We start from the raw sequence: 19,381 nt of genomic DNA on the forward strand, positions 1-19,381 counted from the left end.
CACACAGGCTGATCTTGTTGCTTTATCTCTGCCTTCTGCTTCATCCTCAGCAGCCAGAACTGCTGCTCTGGTCTCAGTTGTTGCCACAGCTCCAGTCACCCAATTTCTTTTTGTCTGCTTCTGCCTTTTCAAACCAACCCACATCTGGGTCCTCATGACCTTCACGGGGCCCTTTAACTTCTTCCTCAAGAAGCAGATTGTATTTCCTTTTGTGCGTGAGCCTGAGAATAGAAGCAGAGCATGGAGTGCTCTTCAATCTGGGGAGGGGGCTGCACCTCTCCTGAAAGAACCTGTGGTTGCTGAGTCCTTCTGGCTTTCCACCAGCTTTTAACCAGGTGGGCTCTCAACTGAGGAGTGGCCGATGCCTCCAGCCCCACCTGTTCATCAGACTTCCTCTCCTCATTTCTGGGGCTGACGGCTCCACTACATCCTTCACCTGCCCTGGCACCTGGCAGCCACACTCCCATACTGCTGCTGCTTGGACTGCTTCCTCTTGGGCCACAGCACTTCATAGTGATGCCATTTCAGTCAGCTGTCTCTTGAGGTGGACCCCAGTCCTCCACCCCTCCACAGTACCACATGTCCACAGGGGACACTCAAATGTCTCCCCATCCATAGGTGCAGCTGCTGAAACACTCCTTCCATGAGGGCAGCCTGTTCTTTTTCCTTGGCCACCAATGAACCCTGCCAACTGTTGCCAGTTGTCTTGTCAATGGGTTTCAGCCCCAGGCAAGTTCACTATGGATTCAGTGTGACCAAAGGAATGACAGCAGAATGTTCTTGGGGAGAAAGGGTTATACCCAACTTTATTATTTCCATGGTGGCAGGTCAATCACTAAAATCCTGTCCACTCAGAGCGAGTCTGCATGCAGCAAGCCGGTCTCTGCCTCTGGGCCCCTCTGCCCACACAGCCGTCCATGGGGCTGCCACCACTCTGCTCTGCTCTCCTGCAGCCTTGTAGCTGTGCCACCATGTCACCCAGAGCACTGGGCAAGGCTCTTTATATAGAGTCAGTGATGATGCATTGCCCACACCTGGGTAGTAAGCTAGCCAATGGGGGCCAGGTGAGAATCCTGACCGCAGGAACCTTCATTTTATCCACATATCTGTTTCCCTCACCAGAGAATATATTCTGTAAAAGAAGAGGTCAGTCTTCTATACTCAGTGTTGTACTTACAGCATATAGGACTGTCCTGGTACCTTCTAATGATTAAAAACTCTTCTTAAATAAATGAGGAAAGAAATGAAGAAATGGGGTTTTCATGGGATATAAGATTTTTGAGAAAATGGAATAATGTGGCAGAAGTAGAGAGAATGACAGGAGTCTAAACTGGATCAAAAGACAGGATTAAATTAGAGGTGTGTGTCTAATTTTATCTGAAAATATTGGAAATTATTGAAGTGTAATGAGGGGAAATAAGTGAAATCTGATTTGCATTTCAACAAGATCAGTGATAATGATTTGAATTACTCATTCTTGGAAATCTCATTAGAACACAAGGGTTTAAAGTTTGGAGTCAAATTTCCACCTGTTCCTCAACTTTAATCATAAAGGAAAAGTAAATTGCTTTTCACTGTTATTTGCTATTTATTATTTAATCTGTTGTTCAGGTCATGCTACTGTTGTTGTTGTTTTTGTTTTTGTTTCCACTGCAATTGCCACATTAAACTCATGTCTTCAGAAAATAGCTGAAATGATTAGACAAATCCCTTCACTGAGTTGTATAAAATAGTGCTGAACCATATATTTTATGTGTGTGTTTTGGATTATATTTTCAAAAGAAAATAACATCTTTCATTTTTGTTATTATTGTTCACACAGAGGGAAGAAAATAGGAAAAAAATGAAAATGTTAATTTCTTAAGAAACCTTTGTTTTAGGATTTTGAATCACTAACATGATCTGTGTGTCTCTCTTCAAATGGAGAAGTGGAAAGATTTATAGCATGTTTAACCAAAAAAGAGAAGAAGTCATTATTTCGTATCCTACTACTCACCTACTAAATCAAGGAAACTGAAGATGCTGTGGTCATTTTAAAGGGTCATTCTAAAGATACTTTTGAAAACAATATATTGTTGTTATATAACTGAAATGGTATGCAGGGCCAAATACATAATTTTCAGGGCCCTCTGCAAAATGAAAATGTGACACCCTTTTAAATATTAGGAAAAAAAATCTTTTAATTTCTTGTCTCTCTCTCAATCTGTAATAGTGTTTTTTATTAATCAGTTAATGTTGTACTCATCAGGCATGGGGATATTCACAGAGTAAGTGCAGACCCTCAGAGGCACCTGGTCAGCCCTGCAACACTGTGGGCAAGCACAGCCTAACCCAAACCTCCCTCTACTGGCACCTTGGCGCCTTCCTGGGCCATGGGCTGCAGTGGTCCCTCATATGAGCAGGAGTGTGGGCAGCTGAGACCCTGCCCTAGGAAGCAAAGAAGTGATTAGGAACAGAACCACATATAAGCCAAAGCTCCAAGACCTCAGCACATCCTCCATTACACCTTTGGACTCCACTTAAAAATATGAATTCTAAGGTAAAATTATTAAGTACTTTAAGATGGCTATTACAGGGCATAACCCCACCCCAAACACCAGGCCCCATGTAGAGTTCGATGTTCTGTGCAACTCTACTTGCCTGGGGTTTTAGCCCTGGGCAAGTTCTCTATTGATTCCATGAGACTGAGGAATGAGATTGAGATAGTGGAACATTCTTGGGGTAAAAGGGCTTATTACCTGGCTTGATTCTCCTGGCAATAGGTCAAGCACTAGAATCATGTCCGCATCACGGAATCTGAAAATCTGTAATCCACCTCTGTCTCTGCATCTGCCCCAGAGCACAAGGCAGAGCTCTTTATATAGGGACTCAGTCAGTAATAGCTTATTGCCAATAGGTGTGGAAGCAGTGGCCTAGCAATAGGCCAATTACATCCTGAAGTAGTTCAGGGTCAGATCCAGGAACTTCTGTTTTCCCCATACTCACCCATGGAGCCAGCCCTAATGGTAAGCATTAGATTATAGCTTCAGCTAAGAAGCCAGTGCACATAAGAACTAGTATGCCTTAAAAGTATAAATGAAGGCAGACCCCTAGCTATATACATTTGGATTTAAACTGATTCATACATATACATTAACAAAATGTGACTGTTGTTTCAATAGGGCAGTTAGTTGCTTTAGGTTGCTTGTAACGTTGGGCTTTGACCACCTCTATGGTAAGATATTTTCAGTGCATTTGCCTCCAGAGCTCTAAGTCAAATTGTACAATAAACTGGAGAAATGTATTTCTTATCACCATGCACTCTCCAATATCGTTACATTCCCCTGATACCTAAAGCCTCCTTTAGTGGAAAGTTGTTCGTTTCTTACCTCTATGAATTATCATGTTCTCAAACTATCCCTTTCTACATACACACTCCCATTTAAAAAATTAATCTCTGATTAGGCTCCTACTCACTGTCAGCAACCTCATTAAATACACTTACATTATTATTGTATTTTATTCATTCATTTGTGAGGACATTAAGTGATGTTCATATCTTACAGATTTTAACAATGGTGGCTGTACAATTCCCACAACACAGATGATGTCTCTGACAGATGAACACTGCTACAAATGCTCTACAAACAACGCTGGGGAAAGGAGAATTGGACAATGTGTTCCCCAGGGCACAGAATTATACAATAGACAATGGACTTCAGAAGTTAGATACATATTCTAAATCTGGATTTTCCACTAAATTGGCATGTATGTGACCTCATGCTTGACTTTCCTTTCTTATAAAATTGTGACAGTTTTGAAGATTCTTTTTCAAAATTGTCTTCTAGTGAGAAAGTTATATTTCTTCTTTGTCTCTGGAGAAGCATAAGGTATCTGAATTTAGAGAATCTCAAGGGGTGGGGGTGAAAGGAAAAGTACCACTCCACTCTCACCGAATACTTCTGTAATCCAAGTTGGGGTGTGGTGGGGGTGAATTCCCATCAACCAGCTCTCTGACAGCAGCTGTGTGACCTACATTTTAACAGTTCTGACACTAACGGCCTGGAGTTAGTGCAGACCCAAGGGTAAGGGCTGTTTCACAATACTGCCTCCAACTTCATGCACCAATTACAAGTGGTGGGTACCCAAGTTCCGTACAACTTACGACTTGACTTGGCTACTAATCAGAGGTTCCCACAACCCTCTCTTCAGTATCCATCATTTGCTAGAATGGCTCACATAAATCAGGAAAAGCTTATTTACTAGACTGTGGACTATACAACTCAGGAACAGCCGGAGGGACGAGATGCACAAGGCAAAGTACAGAGAAAGTACCCCGCCCTCCCGGCACCAGCACGTGCTCGCCATCCAGGGAGCTCCCCAAGCAGCATGTATTAGGGATTGTCATTACATACCATTGATTGATTAAATTATTGGTCACTGGTGATTAAGTCAACCTCCAGTCCCTGTCTCTTCCTTCCCTGGAGGTTCAGGGCTAAGGCTAACACTGCCACCCCTCTAGTCACCTGATTGCCTACCAGCCTCCCTGGCAACCAGCCTCCCTGGCAGACAAAAAGACACTATGAGTAATGGAGATTCCAAGGATTTTTAGGAGCTGTATGCTAGGAAAGGGTTGGTGGGGATAGTAATACTTTAGCATGAAGGTCACAGATGGTGGCTGGGTACAAGAGAGACAAACATGAAGGAAAAATGTTTCTAAAAATGAGGATGTGATGTTCAGTGTAAAGTTATTGCCGATTCTTAACCTGGAGTTCATGGGGTACTTAAAATGTACCCCAATCTCTAAGCAAAGTACGTTGTATATCGAATTTTCCATGACTCCATCAGATTAACAGGGAAATCTGTAAGCAAAATATGAATAAAAATACTAATACTAATCTCTTCTATGACACCTACAGGTTAAAGAAGGGGGGGTCACATGGGGCAATATGTTTTTTGATGCTTAGAAGCAGGAAAGAGCCTGAAGCGTGGGAATGAATAATTTATTCTCATGGAAACAAATCCAGTTTAAAAGAGTTACTTTTGGAAACAAGTTAATATGTAATCAGTAGATTATGTGTTTTAAAATGGGGGTTCTTAGATCCTCAAACCCCCCTCTCCCTCACAAGGCATCAGTTTGTGGGATCACTGACCCTTTTGACATACCATTTCATGAAGTTCCTCTGGTTCTGGCAGAAGGGTGTTAGGACATGTTGCCTTTTGATAAAATTGCCAGATCGACAAACCTTTTCTTTAGGAATTTTCCAATTCCCTTTTGAACTTTTTTTTCTCCCAACACATTGAAAAAATTTCCACTTCCTGATATTCTGTTAACTTGGGAGTAAAAAGACTCATCCTTCTAACATACCAACTTTACTAGTTAAAAATGTTTTCAATACTTAAAGTGAATGATTGCCATATTCCAGGGGAATTATGTTGTTTTCAGCAATATTTTCATAGTTTAAAAGACTACACTACATTATGATTATAACCAATTCTAACGTATGTGAAACTTTATCCCTTAAATCTGCCCTGTGTACATATTCTAGGCACCTTCCATCTGTGTAAGGGTTTAGTTCATTCAGTAAAGACAAAATGAATTAAAACTTTGATAGTATGTGCAAAGACATGTGTTTTTAGGACTTTTAATGCTGTACCAACTCTGGTCATTATTGTGACCCCTCCTCAGAAGATAATTTCCTAAATTTTCTAGTATAATAAAATATTAGCTTAATAATTAGAGTTTTCAAAAATCAGTATAGAAAATCATCAGAGAGAAACATCTATCAAATTTAAGACCATGAAAAGTGGTTGAAAGATAGGATGTTTTTTAGTTCGATTAAATCATATGTCTTCTTTCATAATTATACTTTTTAAAATCAGAATTTCTCCACTCCTTCCTCCAATATAGGAATGCCAAAATTTACAAAGTGGTCATTACTTGAAAGAGTAATTTTTAACAGGTTTTGAAGGTCTGAACATAATTTTCTTTAGGTTCTTGGTGTAGCTCATGAGGTAGGCTGACCTGATACACAGTAGGTGTCCAACAGTTTGGTTTTGATAAAATAACATGCAATTTACACTAGCACTAAGTGGCATTTAAAATGCAATCAGGAAACTTCTTTTCCCCCTTAATCTCTTCTCCACACATTTTTTATTTGCTAGGTTTTAAAACATTAGAAAAAGTTTCTCCTTTAAATGAAAAAATTTAACAACTATATATTTATATGTATATTAAATATATATAGATAACATAGAGATTATATATATTGTATTACATACATATAATATATATATATATATATATATATATATATAACTGGAACTTATTTTAAAGGGGTGTGCAAGTATTTTTATCATCACTCCAGGATTGTCATGTAATGAAGGTCCCTCTCATGGACTGAAACTACTTTGCAATTATTAATTAAGAACACTTAGACTTAATTCTATCCTTTAGTGAATTATATTAACTAGAATTTTCAGCATGCCTCCTTGACTAAAAAAATGCCAAAAAATACTTTGACAGAAATAAGAATGGCCATTACAAAAACACTGAATTGATTTATCGAGGAAAGCACGGGTATCATATTGTGTATATGGCGTAGGGCTGAAGAACAGTGGGCATTTTGGCTATCATCAAAAATGGTCATATCTATGAATGTGGTATTTAAAATGTCATAATTTTCTTTCATCTGGGCTGATCTTTCTTTGATCTTTGATTCAGAATCAACTGTGATGACATGTATTGCAGAGCCAGGAAAAGTGAATTAAAATAAATAAGATGTTATTTAATAAAATAAACCAGATACAAAATCTTGCCTTGTATTTACAGATACATTTTAATGGAATATTTCATGGTCTAACACAAATATCAGACCCAATGACATTAATTCTTGTACAGCCTTTGGCTTACCCTGTATAACAAAATCTGTTATTTAAAGTAGACTATAAAATACCTATGGTAAGTGAACTTCCAGAGACACAAAGAAAATCCTCCATAAATTTAAAAGCTTATCTCAAATTCTTATTGGCATAAGCTTAGGATGGATATATTATTAATTGCATTATCTTAGGTAGTTGAAATATATAATACTGGTTAGTGTGAAAATTAAAAAAAAAAGTTTAGGTATTTTTGCTTCTGTTCCTAGTCAACATTAGTAAACACACAGAAGTGAATCTAAAATTACCTTTACAGAGTTTTGAAATTGTGGCAATCTCAAGCAAATTTCCTTATCTCAAGCAACATTTTTTTTACCCTTAGTCATCATATTACAAGGTTCATAAATTACAAGGAGTAACAATTAAATGTTGTACAAATAAGATAACATTTTATTACTGTTTAATTTTTAAAACTTTCACATAAAAATTTACAAGGAAAATCGGCATCATTGAGAAAATCTAAAATGAATGGATAATAATGCATTCAGTTGAAAAATGATATGCAAAATAATGTTTGATATAAAGGAATATGTTTATAACATCTTTTATAACCTATCAGTGGGAAAAAAGAAAGTTCCATCTTTCAATGTCTGTTTCAAGCCTAAGAAAAACGAACTAAATGAGCAGACAATTCAGTAATGTCCAACAGGTAACTAAAATTCAAATTTTATTTTTCTGTATGTATCAGTGTTTTTTGCTGACAAGACTCTATTGAAATATGAAGTGCAAATGGGAACCCTGTAAGAATGTTTATAAGAGTTGTTGTACATGACATATTTTAAGTGCCACTAAGTACACATTGGATACTTTGTAAGTATATAGGCATATCAACATGCAAGTGTCATGTACCTAATATTACAATATGCATTTTGTTTTTTGAAAATGTTAATGAATCAGTAGATTCAGTAATTGTGTTTATCTTCTGTGTCATTTGCTTTATTTTGGTAGGTCTTCTTTACAGCACAGATTTATTTATTTTTTGTTGTCATAAATATACCCTTCCAAAAGTTCTGAATTTCATGTCAGATAAATAGGACATTTTATTTTTGAAGCTACATTACTGGAAACAACTGTATTTCTAGGAACCATTTTCAGAGATAAGTCTTTAAATTCTTTTTAACATGGCAGAATCATTCCAATGTTGGTTATGTTGAAATATTAATGATAAAAATGGAGCTTTCTTGAAGGAATATTTTTTGGTTGAATGAAAAGCTAAACAACCAATTCACAAATATTGATGTGAACTGAATATGAAGAAACTAGGTCAGTAATCCCAAACTCATAAATCCTTGGGTTATTTCTTAACTGCATCATTGAATCTACAATAAGTACAGCAGGTACAAATAAATTTGTAAAGAGATTAAAATTTTATACATTTATAAGGAGAAAGAGTACTAGTTTTTAAATTTTTCTAAATTAGTTTTCTATTTACGAGAATAATTCAATACATCAGAAACACAGAAAAAAGCAAAAACGATAGAGATAACACTTCAGTTTACATTTCATAGTTTTTTTAAAACCAACTGGTGACCACTGCTTTCAACCATCAAATATTTTATTGCATATAACTTTCACTATCAGCAAATATAAAGAGAAAAGTGTCTACTAGTATCATGTACAAGGAAAAGCATCTGAAGAAAGAAAACATTTGAGGTTTGACAGTACTGTGTGTAAGAACTGTGATGTGGCATTTCATACCGCACTTAAAAGTCCATGTAGGAATCACTGCTGTTCTGACCCTGGAAGTAGGAAAAGTGCTTAAGTGCTGAGCCCTGGTAGGTTTTCTTTTTTGCCCCTGCATCTTCAAATGTCTTTTAACGTTTCTTCTTTTGAAATATACAGTATATTTCATAGGGGAAAATAGTGTTTTTCTTTACATCTCTTTCACATTTGGGCTCATTCTCTCCAAAATAACCATACATTTCTTGTAACTAATATATATGAAAAAGATGGTAAAGATTGGACCAAATGTTATTTGTAACAGAACCACATAACATAAAAAACATCTTACTTTAAGCATATTGTACAGAATCAGTATAATTTGAGATATATTCTTGTATCTTTTTTTCCTGAAGGAAAATCTTTTAAAATGTCATCTCCTTTTAGAATAATTAAATTACATCATTTGAAAAATTCATATTGTCAATGTAGACATAATAAAGTGGGCATTTGTGGCAATACTTTGCATTCATGATTATTTGCTACTAAGGAGGCAGTTTTAAATGTGCAATTTTTTTCGAACAGGTAACATTCTTGGGAAAATAAATCATATACATGATTTTTACTTAAAAGCACATTATTGATTTGTAAGAAATGGTTGCATTTAGATATTAAATGAAATGTCAGGTTGGATTCCAAAGTGTTGCCACTTAAATTATTTTTTAATAATCACAATTATATTACATTGAAATATTAAGTAGGCATGAGAACTACCCTTAGAAACTTATCATATTTTGCCTATAGGAAAAATTAATGACAGAGAAGGAAAAAATAAATGCAGATCCATACACCATTGAGTACAGTAAAAGAAGTTGGCTTTGAGATTTCCCAGGGGGTGGGGAATGGACTGTTAGGATAGTCCCAAAAGAGTGCTTCCTGGGATATCTTGTAAATAATTATTTCTTCTATTTATATTGAAATATCATAGCCCATGTTAAAAGTGAGAGGTAGAAGGATTATTGTAAGTATGCATGGCAGAGAACTTACCAGCTATATCCAATAACTATTGCATTAAATATTAATAATCTCAATACATAAAAATGCTGACGAGTTTAGAACCCATATAGTTGTCCCCCTTATAGCTCTCTATAATCTTACTACTTTCAATTCTTTGCCTTTGGAAGGGTATAAGAGCAAAGGGCATGTTTGGGGTAGAATAGGGAGAGAAAGGGAAAAAAATAAACAAAAAAAGAAAAGATACAAAAAATTCCTATTAAGATTTAGTAACTTATAAAAGGTAACATGTTCTTCGATTGAATAAGTTTGTACTTATAACAAAAGGACCACATCCATTAAAACATAAAGACATTTCAAAGAAAGTTTAAGAATTCCAAATTCAATTAGATATGAATCAAAGTTTAAAATCAGGGTCTTTTTTTTCTCTCCAGTAATATTAAAAACTAGGCCAAATACTTTTATCATGTCACTTTAATGATTAAGAAAAACTTAACATGTTGTTGAGTCAGTTGTATTTTTAATTAATGCTTCAGTATGTGGGAGGTGAAGATTAGCAATGTCTTGGATCTTGTTGAAGAATTCTTTAAAATCCCTTTGCATTAAGTATCCAGCAATAGAGATATTGCACTATGTTTCAATATTGCCAGTGTATATTTCAAAACAAATTCTATTATCTACACTAAGATTTCCTCTTTCCCAATATTCAAAATGCATATTATAATTACATGGGTTTCCAACATCCATACACAGCAAGTACAAGATACTTACATGTACATACACTGTAGTTACCTATATTTTGCATAGTTTTTAGTGTGTACTTTGTGCCACTTAATAAAAAGCATTACTCAGTAATTTTCATTAGGTGTTTCATTTATTTCAGCTCTGGTTGCCAGTTGTATTTTGTTGTTTTGTTTTGTATATTCATCACAGACTACCATTTGCAAAGGAGGATAATATTGGGCATTTTTAGAGGGCTCTTAGTATTTGGCAATATGATGGGGAGGTTGCAGTAAGATATGGGATTTTGCGTTTTCTCCACAATCAAAAAATGTAATATGAAGTTTCATATTTATCATTAAATTCTCCTTATGTCCAACAAAAGAAAAAAAGGTATTTTAGATGTTCCCCTTGGTAACACTTTGCAGTAAGTGGCACTAAATTACACCATAACTGGTATGTCACATGGAAGAACCATTACTGTCGAACAGCTGCTGTACATGTGCCTACATGGAATCTCAATGCTGACACAATCATGAATACATAATTACAAGTGAGCCTGTCCTTTCAACTGAGATATTTATATGTTTACAAAGAAATAAAAATAAATGAGGTGTTAACTTCTTTGCCATATTTAGGGAAGTTAGCTTTCTTTCTCTACTTATTTTAATTGTGGGGTTTCAATGCAAGATAAACCATCTTGAGTCAGTATGAGTTCATCCAGTTTCTAGATTAAACTTCAATATCAGGTTCCTTAAACTGCTTCTTGGATTCTCTGGTAAAAGAAAACAAATTGAAATCTCTCTCTCATTCTTTCTTTCAAACACACACACACACACACACACACACTGCTCTTGCTTTTTGCTCTTGCACTCACCAACTTCCCTTTTTCTCCCTAATTTTGATAATCATTCCATCTAGGGCACTAAAAAATGGAAAACGGGGGACAAAAATAATGCTGTGTATACTTTTTTGATGGAGGACAATCAATTTACACTGTAAACAGTACACTGGAAGAGCACAGCTACATTTGGTAAAGAAAATTGGTCCATATTCTACTAAGATGTAAGCGTGTGTGTGTGTGTGTGTGTGTGTGTGTGTGTGTGTGTGCGCGCGCGAGCGCGCGCACGCGTGCGCGCACTCCTTCCATTGAGTTCCGTAGCTACTGTGCTCACCAAGCAGAGAGAGAATTTGGCTCTCTGTGCATGCAAGTGTGCACGTTTCAGACACTGCAGTTGACATAGTTCCGTTTACAAATACTATTTCATTTTTGTCCTGATTTTTAGAGAAATGAGCAGAATTTTTAGAATTTATTTCCTTGTTTGGTGGAAATAAAATAATTTTTAAAGATAGGAAAATATAATTCCATTGTTTTATTTCAGTTACTAAAAGTGATACCTAATTCAAACCTATCTATTTTAACTGGCAAAAATTTGATTAGTGTCCACAAACCATAATATACCAGTTAGTTTCTCTTAAGGAGTTCTAATGAGTTTTTATTTTACTTTAAGGGGTTAAAAGAGTCAAAAGTCTTGAAATGTAACCAATTTTGGATTTCTAATTTTACAGTGCTATAAATAATGATTAAGTTATTTAGGCAACAATCTAGCATTTGGAGCCAAGTAGAATATAGAAGAAATGCAGAGGGATGTAAATACAGCATAGATGAAGAGTAGTAATTTTGTTAAGTATATCCTGAAATTAGGCTTTAAATAGTAATTGATGATGCAGTTTACACAATTTACTTCTGTAATAAGGACCTTTCCATTTTGTACTAACAGGATGAATTTTGCTTTGTGGAGCCTTCCTAAAGATTATGCATTGAAAGATATGAACAGTTTATAAACCTATTCTAATTTCAATGTGTCTAGTAGCACCTACCTGATTCTCTCAAACTACCATACTATATTAACATATTATTGCATTTTTCCACAGATGGTATGGAGTGAACTGTAAAAACAAGCATGCAATCACATCAATGCAGACTTATTTCCTTAAAATGTCATACTGTATATGATTTATTATGTTAACACTCAACCACATCATATTATTTATGTTCTGTATATTCTGAAAAAGTGCTGCTTGACTGACATCGTCCTTTTTCTTTTGTAAGAAATCAACAAGATAAATGCTTCAACAATCAAAAAGAAACCATTTAAAATTCTAACGTTGTCTTTAAAAGGTTTAACTTTTCTGATAAATAATCTAAGATACAGCACCCCTGTCTTTCATTTGATACTAATACATGATGTCATACTCAACTGTTCTCATTTTCCAAAAATAAATTTCAAGATATTATTTTTAAAACCATAGGTTCATCATGCTTTCAGACATCACAAGTATAGCCACCATATTGTCACATTTGTTTTCTTCTTAAAGGTGCAATGCTTGTAAATGGGAAAATAATTTTTATCTAACTGGATTTTAATCTTTAGCATATAATAAATTTAATGAAAACTAATCTAGCAATATTGTATTTTACTAGAAGAAATAATATGACTTTAGATTGACTCTATGTCATATTTAAGAATACAGCATTTCTTAATGGTTAAATACACCAAAATTTCAGAAATAATCCAGAGAAAGAGACTTTCACCTTGGAGTTAAAAGCATGGCAGAAATTCTCTATCACTCACTGTTTCATAAGTTTGTACCTCACAAAATGCATAGACAGGAATTTAATATAAAGAATTAGTTCATTTACACAGAAAACATATCTTTAACACTTCTTTTTGGCAAACCAACATAGGTAAGCAGCCCTGGAACTGCCAAATTAAAATTTGTAAATTTTTAGCAAACTAAGAGTTTATTTTTAGGTTATCATTCAACTGTGGTTGTAATTTAAAACCTGAGGCTGTGCACTGGTTGTTAGCTTAAAATTACCTTTCCTTATAACATTGTGCTTCCATTGTATAACAAATAAGAATGAACAAGAACTAGAAAAATTTGTTGAACAGTGCTAGGACATACAGACAAAAATACTAACACGTTATCTACTTATAATATTGGTTTAAGTAATATCTAAAGGGATATAATGGCCATTAGAAAATGCTTACTTATGATTGAATTACCTACAGCCAAAAAAGTTAAATATGTATCAAATAATGTTTAATTGGATTTATTATATGCACTATATACAGATACTAAATGTCTCAAAATTGTGCCCTATGGATACTTCAATTTTGTTTAGGCAGGTGAGTCCCTGTGGTGCAAATAAATTACAGAATAATTAGAGAAGTGAATGAAATCTTTGTGATTCCAAAGCATTAAGATGTTTGTAACAATTTATTGGAAAGTGAAGCTAAAATAACCTAACGGTGGGATTTATATAATTATGTAAGCTGTTACATCATGAATGTAATTCATACAAATGATTCCTGTATCAAACGCTATATTTTCAAATAGCAAATTGATACAGCTTCACCAGCATAATCTCAAACATTCCAGAACCTATTCTACAGTGTTTTCAAGGGCGTATGTTTCCAAACATGTCTTGAAAGATAGACTTGTAGAAAACATTGTAAACCTCTAATCTCTGATTAAACTTAAGCACATTAGGTTTCTTCCTAATCCTGTTCCTTGTGAAAGATGTCTAGTGGAAAACTGACAAGGTCTATGATTTAAAGGGGAAAAAAATGAGGGGAAAAGAAAACTGCATACATTTTTTTCAATGTATATAAAAACAATCCAAGGAGATGATTAACATTGTTAAGGCTGTATATTCAAGCACTGTATGTTAAAAAGAGCAAATGGTGTGGAATTTAGGCAGTAAGAAATGTCCTGCATTATGGATGGTACAGTAATTAAAGAATGATGCTTTTGACAGCTGATTGTTGGTATACACTGGCTACTGATAGCAGTACAGTATGGAAGTTAATTAAGGTAGCAGAAGATGGTAGAAATGAATTCTGAAAGATGATAGCCAGTTTTCTCCAGCAGCCAGCCTGGTAAGTAAAACTCAGAATCTTGGCCTGCATCTTAAATGAAGTACTCTTTTTTCTCTTCAGCATTGACTTGGCTGCCCTCAGCGTTGATAATAGCTGTGTCAGCATCTGGTGCATCTTCAGCTCCTTTAGCTTCATTTGTTAAGTATGTTCCTGTGGGTATTAGAAGAAAAAAATATGTTAGTTCTGTGAAACTGGTAAAAAAAAAAAAAAAAGCCAGCATTAAAGCTACATTCATTTAAAAAGGAACTTCTTTGCCAGATTTCTTATGTGTTGGAACATATTCTGAGGCGTAAAAAAAACCCACACAGTTCACCCTTCTGAAGTTGTACACTTTCTTGCAGTTTGCAGGAATAAGTTGTAGAGGAAGTTGTGGTCAGGTTAACTAGAGGCAACTGCTGAACTGGAATAGATAATGAGTACTTTGATTTTTTTAATAATGGATACAGACCATGCCATCCTTGCAGCTGTAGCAATCAGGATCCTTTATTAAAATGTTTCTAATGATCACATCAAATGTATCACCATTCATTTTGGTAACTCCATTTAAAAGTAGCTAACTCGCTCATTACAAAAATTCATATTTTCCTTACTAATACAGCCATGTGTATATCCATAAACCTACAAACAAAAGCATTGACTAAATGCTAAATGTTATAGTTGAATTTCAATGCTAGAAATAAGTTACACACTTGCCTCTATTTATTTTTTCCACCTGAGCCAGTAACTCAGTCAGTAATTTTTGGCTATTGGCTAAACACTACTTTGCTAAGCCAGTCCAACTTTAATTGAGAAAAATAATGAAGAACTCCCTAAGATAATTTAATATTCAGATTTCTCTTTCCCTTTCTCTTTCTGTGACACACATGCACACACACATATATTCTCATATAAGATTTCATGATGAAGCTAGTCTTTAGAATTTTTTTTCCAAAGTAAATAATACTTTATTAAATGTAATTTACCTTTATGTCTTGCCAGATATCGACCCAGCAGAAATATAGAACACAGTGTAACAAATACAACTACAGCCACTATTCCTCCTATAAGTGCATGATCAGGGCCAGTCTGGCCAGCCAGAGCATTGGGATCTAGAAAAGAAAAGAAAATATTACTAAAGTTAGTGTGTTATTTAGTCATACAGTACATATCTGCATTAGAATGAGTCATTTTGAAAATTAGCCCATTTCTATTAAAATAAAATTTCATTAACATGTTTATACCAATTGTCTAATCAACAGATATTTGTTGTGTACCTATAACACAGAAGATACGTGGGGATATAACATTTGCTATATCAATCACTGTTGCCATTGAGTTTATATTTTAAGAGAGAAACTGAATAAATACACATATATGATTTTGCATAGTTTATGCCCCTCCTTCTTCCTCTACTACATCCTAAAAAAATATGTGTGTGTGCATTTTAGTGTGATGAATATAACTGTACCATTTTAAAAATAGAATCATGTCATGGTTGAAAGGCTGGTGCTGGAGATGATAATTTAGGATTTATCATTATATAAATATTATTTAAAACTATGGAAATTGATGAACACCCCAAGGGAGTGAGTCTAGATAGACAGAAGAAATCTGAAAACTGGGCCCCGTGGAATTTCCATATTTAAAGTCAAGGAGAGGAAATGCTTCCAGCAGAGGAGACAGAAAAAGAGAACAGTGAGTCAGGAAAGTACCCTGGAGGGTGCACTGTAGCTGATCAGAGGTGAGAATGTATTTCAAGGACAGGAGGATGTTATAGACTCTGTTAAGTGTCGCTGATAGATGAGAGGAGAGAAGTGAATACTCAACATAGAGGATTAAGCTCCTGTTGGACTTGTACCTTTAGAGGAAGTGGTTGGAAAGATAGAGATTAATAATATACTTTTACATTCTGCTTCTAGTAAGATATTACAGGAAAGAGGTGAGGCCAGTAAAGGATAGCCAGTTTTCAAGCAGAAATGAAAAGACCGGAAGAAAGCCCAGACATTTGAGTACTCATAAGTTTGGAAAAATCAACTATTTACAGAAGTTGAACAATTAGGAATAAAACTGAGTGAAACTCTGAGCAACAAAATCCATTAAGGCTCGGTGCTACAGCAGAGTTCAGGTTGGGTGTTCTGCCTCCCCTCCCAAGCCCATTGTTGCAGTTCGACTCATGGTAGCTGCTTGTCTGAAAGAGGAATTTAGAGGAAAGATAAGAAATAAATTAGGCTCGGCAATTATGTCTTCAAAAGATTTTGGAGTGTGGTTATAGGCACATAAATATTACAAATAATTTAGGAGTTTTCTCTGTTTTTAATGGAATTATTGTGCTAGAGAAGCATCTATCTACTTAGAAAAAACTCTATTTAAAACTCCAAACAACTCTGGACCCCCAGACTTGGTTAAAGTAAGAAGTGGACTATAAAAGCCGACAAGGTTGAACTTCCCATAGAGCAGAACTGAAGGAAGCAAAAAAGAATAGAGAGAATTTCGTTTCTTTAAGGAATTACAAGTATTGTCAAGGCAGAGACATCTTTTAATCCCAGTCTGGCATGTTTTCATAATTGGTATACATAAGTGACTACTCACTATTTCCCATTTTTCATTTCTTTCCAAATGGGGCATTTATAATAAGGAGCACTTCTCTCAGCTCTGTTCTGTCATTGTGGTTTGTGTAGTCCAGTTTACCCCTGGACTAATGAATACAGATATAATGAAGAGGATTTTAAATATCTGAAATCTTGGTCTTTTAATTGGATACATGGCTTGATGGGACTTCAGGTTCTCTCTTTGGACTGGGTACAGCAGTCATTTGTGTGAGGGGAAAATAGGTAAAAAAAAAAAAATATTTGGTGATCAGAGAGGTATATTAGGCAGAGATTTCTAGCTGATGACAAACATGTTTTCTTTTCTGTCAGTGCACAGAGCTAAACATTTCCCAGCTTCACTTGCAGTTGATTGCAACCATGTGCTTTGTGTTCCAGACAACTGAATGAAGGTCTAGCCAATAAAAACCTCCTACATGTAACCCTCCAGGGTTATTTTGGGAGATACATCATGAAGAAAGAACAAGAATAAGTAAGTTGATAGGTCACTGAATCTTCACCTGGAAGAGAATTGCTCAACTAAGAACACATGAATCAAACTACTTGGGGGGGAAAAAATCCTTATTTCAAAACACTAAGTATTAAAAAGTTTGTTATAGTAGCTATTGTTAATTTAGCTTTCTATTGTATGGATATTTCTTGCATTTCCCTTAATTTCTAGAATTGGCTATAATTCTCAAAAAAATAAAAATAAAAGAAACCTGACATGCTTCTGAGTTCCTTATTCTTACTCCTTGCTTAGATGCTTTAGAATCAGTTTCAAACTCCACCTCTTGCTCAGGTCCCCAAACACAGAAAGCTAAAAAAACACATGCATTGTATTTGCTGAATATCTCTCAGAACTAAGATTCTTTTTGAGAACTGAGAAATCACTTTGTTCACACACCTCTGCACCTGTCTTATTTCTCAAAGGTAATTTCTGAGGGGTGGTGTTAATGGAATTAAGGTTATGAACATTTTTTAAGATTTTGATAAATATTGCCAAATTACACTGCAGAAAAATTGTATAATTTACCCTTCCCCAACCACATCTGAGGGATTCTTTTAATCTTTATAGTACAAACATCAGATACTATAATTTTATAAATTTGCCAATCTAACATTGAAAAGTGTCAAATATTTTGTATTTATTAATTTCCAAGGTAAAATACTTTTACCCATATTAATTCATTAATTTTGAAATGCCTATTTATGCAATTTGACCATTTTTTTCCATTCAAGTTTTGTTTCTTAACAGCTCTCTCCATAAAACAGATGAACATTTCTAGCAATTTCTTTTAATTTATTCTTCATTTGTGGTATTTTCAGCCATAGCTAAGTCTTACAACTTCATATTATCAATCTTTCAAACTTTTGTGTTATGATGTCTGACTTATGGGTCATTTGAACTGCCATGGTAAGATTATACACATATAGATTTCTGTTCTCATTTTACACTTTTATTGTTATATTTTAATCATCTAAAATGTATTTCAGTCTATAGTTTAAGGCTAAAGTATAAAATATACCTTTAATTCTTATTTGACAGCCAGCTGTCTCTTGTACTATATCTTTTATTTTTTATTTTGGTATCATTAATCTACAGTTACAGAAAGAACATTATGTTTACTAGGTTCCACCCTTCACCAAGTCCCCCCCACATACCCCTTCACAGTCACTGTTCATCTGCATAGTAAGATGCTGTAAAATCACTACCTGTCTTCTCTGTGTTGTGCAGCCTTCCCTGTACCCCCCAGGCACTATACATGCTAATCATAATGCCCTCTTTCTTTTTCCCCGCCCTTATCCCTCCAATCCCAACCATCGTCCCCAGTCCCTTTCCCTTTGGTAACTATTAGTCCATTCTTGGGTTCTGTGATTCTGCTGCTGTTTTGTTTCTTCAGTTTTCCTTTGTTCTTATACTCCACATATGAGTGAAATCATTTGGCACTTGTCCTTCTCTGCTTGGCTTATTTCACTGAGCATAATACCCTGTAGCTCCATCCATGTTGTTGCGAATGGTAGGATCTGTTTTTTTCTTATGGCTGCAAAATATTCCATTGTGTATATGTGCCACATCTTCTTTATCCATTCATCTACTGATGGACATTTAGGTTGCTTCCATATCTTGGCTATTGTAAACAGTGCAGCGATAAACATAGGGGTGCATCTGTCTTTTTTAAACTGGAGTGCTGCATTCTTAGGGTAAATTCCTACATGTGGAATTCCTGGGTCAAATGATATTTCTATTTTGAGCATTCTGAGAAACCTCCATACTGCTTTCCACAATGGTTGAACTAATTTACATTCCCACCAGCAGTGTAGGAGGGTTCCCCTTTCTCCACAGCCTCACCAACATTTGTTGTTGCTTGTCTTTTCGATGATGGTGATCCTTACTGGTGTGAGGTGATATCTCATTGTAGTTTTAATTTGCATTTCTCTGATGATTAGCGATGTGGAGCATCTTTTCATGTGCCTGTTGCCACCTGGATTTCTTCTTTGGAGAACTGTCTATTCAGCTCCTCTGCCCATTTTTTAATTGGATTATTTGCTTTTTGT

The 19,381-nt window shown here is 35.1% G+C and overlaps 1 protein-coding gene across 5 annotated transcripts in view; it reads right to left on the reverse strand.

Annotated features, from left to right (window-relative positions):
• Positions 1–6,799: 6,799 nt before the first annotated feature.
• CADM2 (cell adhesion molecule 2) overlaps positions 6,800–19,381 on the reverse strand; it is a 1,133,262-nt gene continuing 1,120,680 nt past the window's right edge. For all 5 annotated transcript variants that reach the window (XM_037001690.2, XM_037001693.2, XM_037001691.2 and 2 more), the window contains 2 exons: positions 15,221–15,346; positions 6,800–14,408 (listed from right to left, as the gene is read on the reverse strand). In XM_037001690.2, the coding sequence (XP_036857585.1) occupies positions 14,290–14,408; positions 15,221–15,346 (245 nt within the window). In that variant the 3' untranslated portion in view covers positions 6,800–14,289. The remainder of the gene's footprint in view (positions 14,409–15,220; positions 15,347–19,381) is intronic.

Source organism: Manis javanica, chromosome 3 (assembly GCF_040802235.1).
Source record: "Manis javanica isolate MJ-LG chromosome 3, MJ_LKY, whole genome shotgun sequence".
NCBI classification, from domain to species: domain Eukaryota; kingdom Metazoa; phylum Chordata; class Mammalia; order Pholidota; family Manidae; genus Manis; species Manis javanica.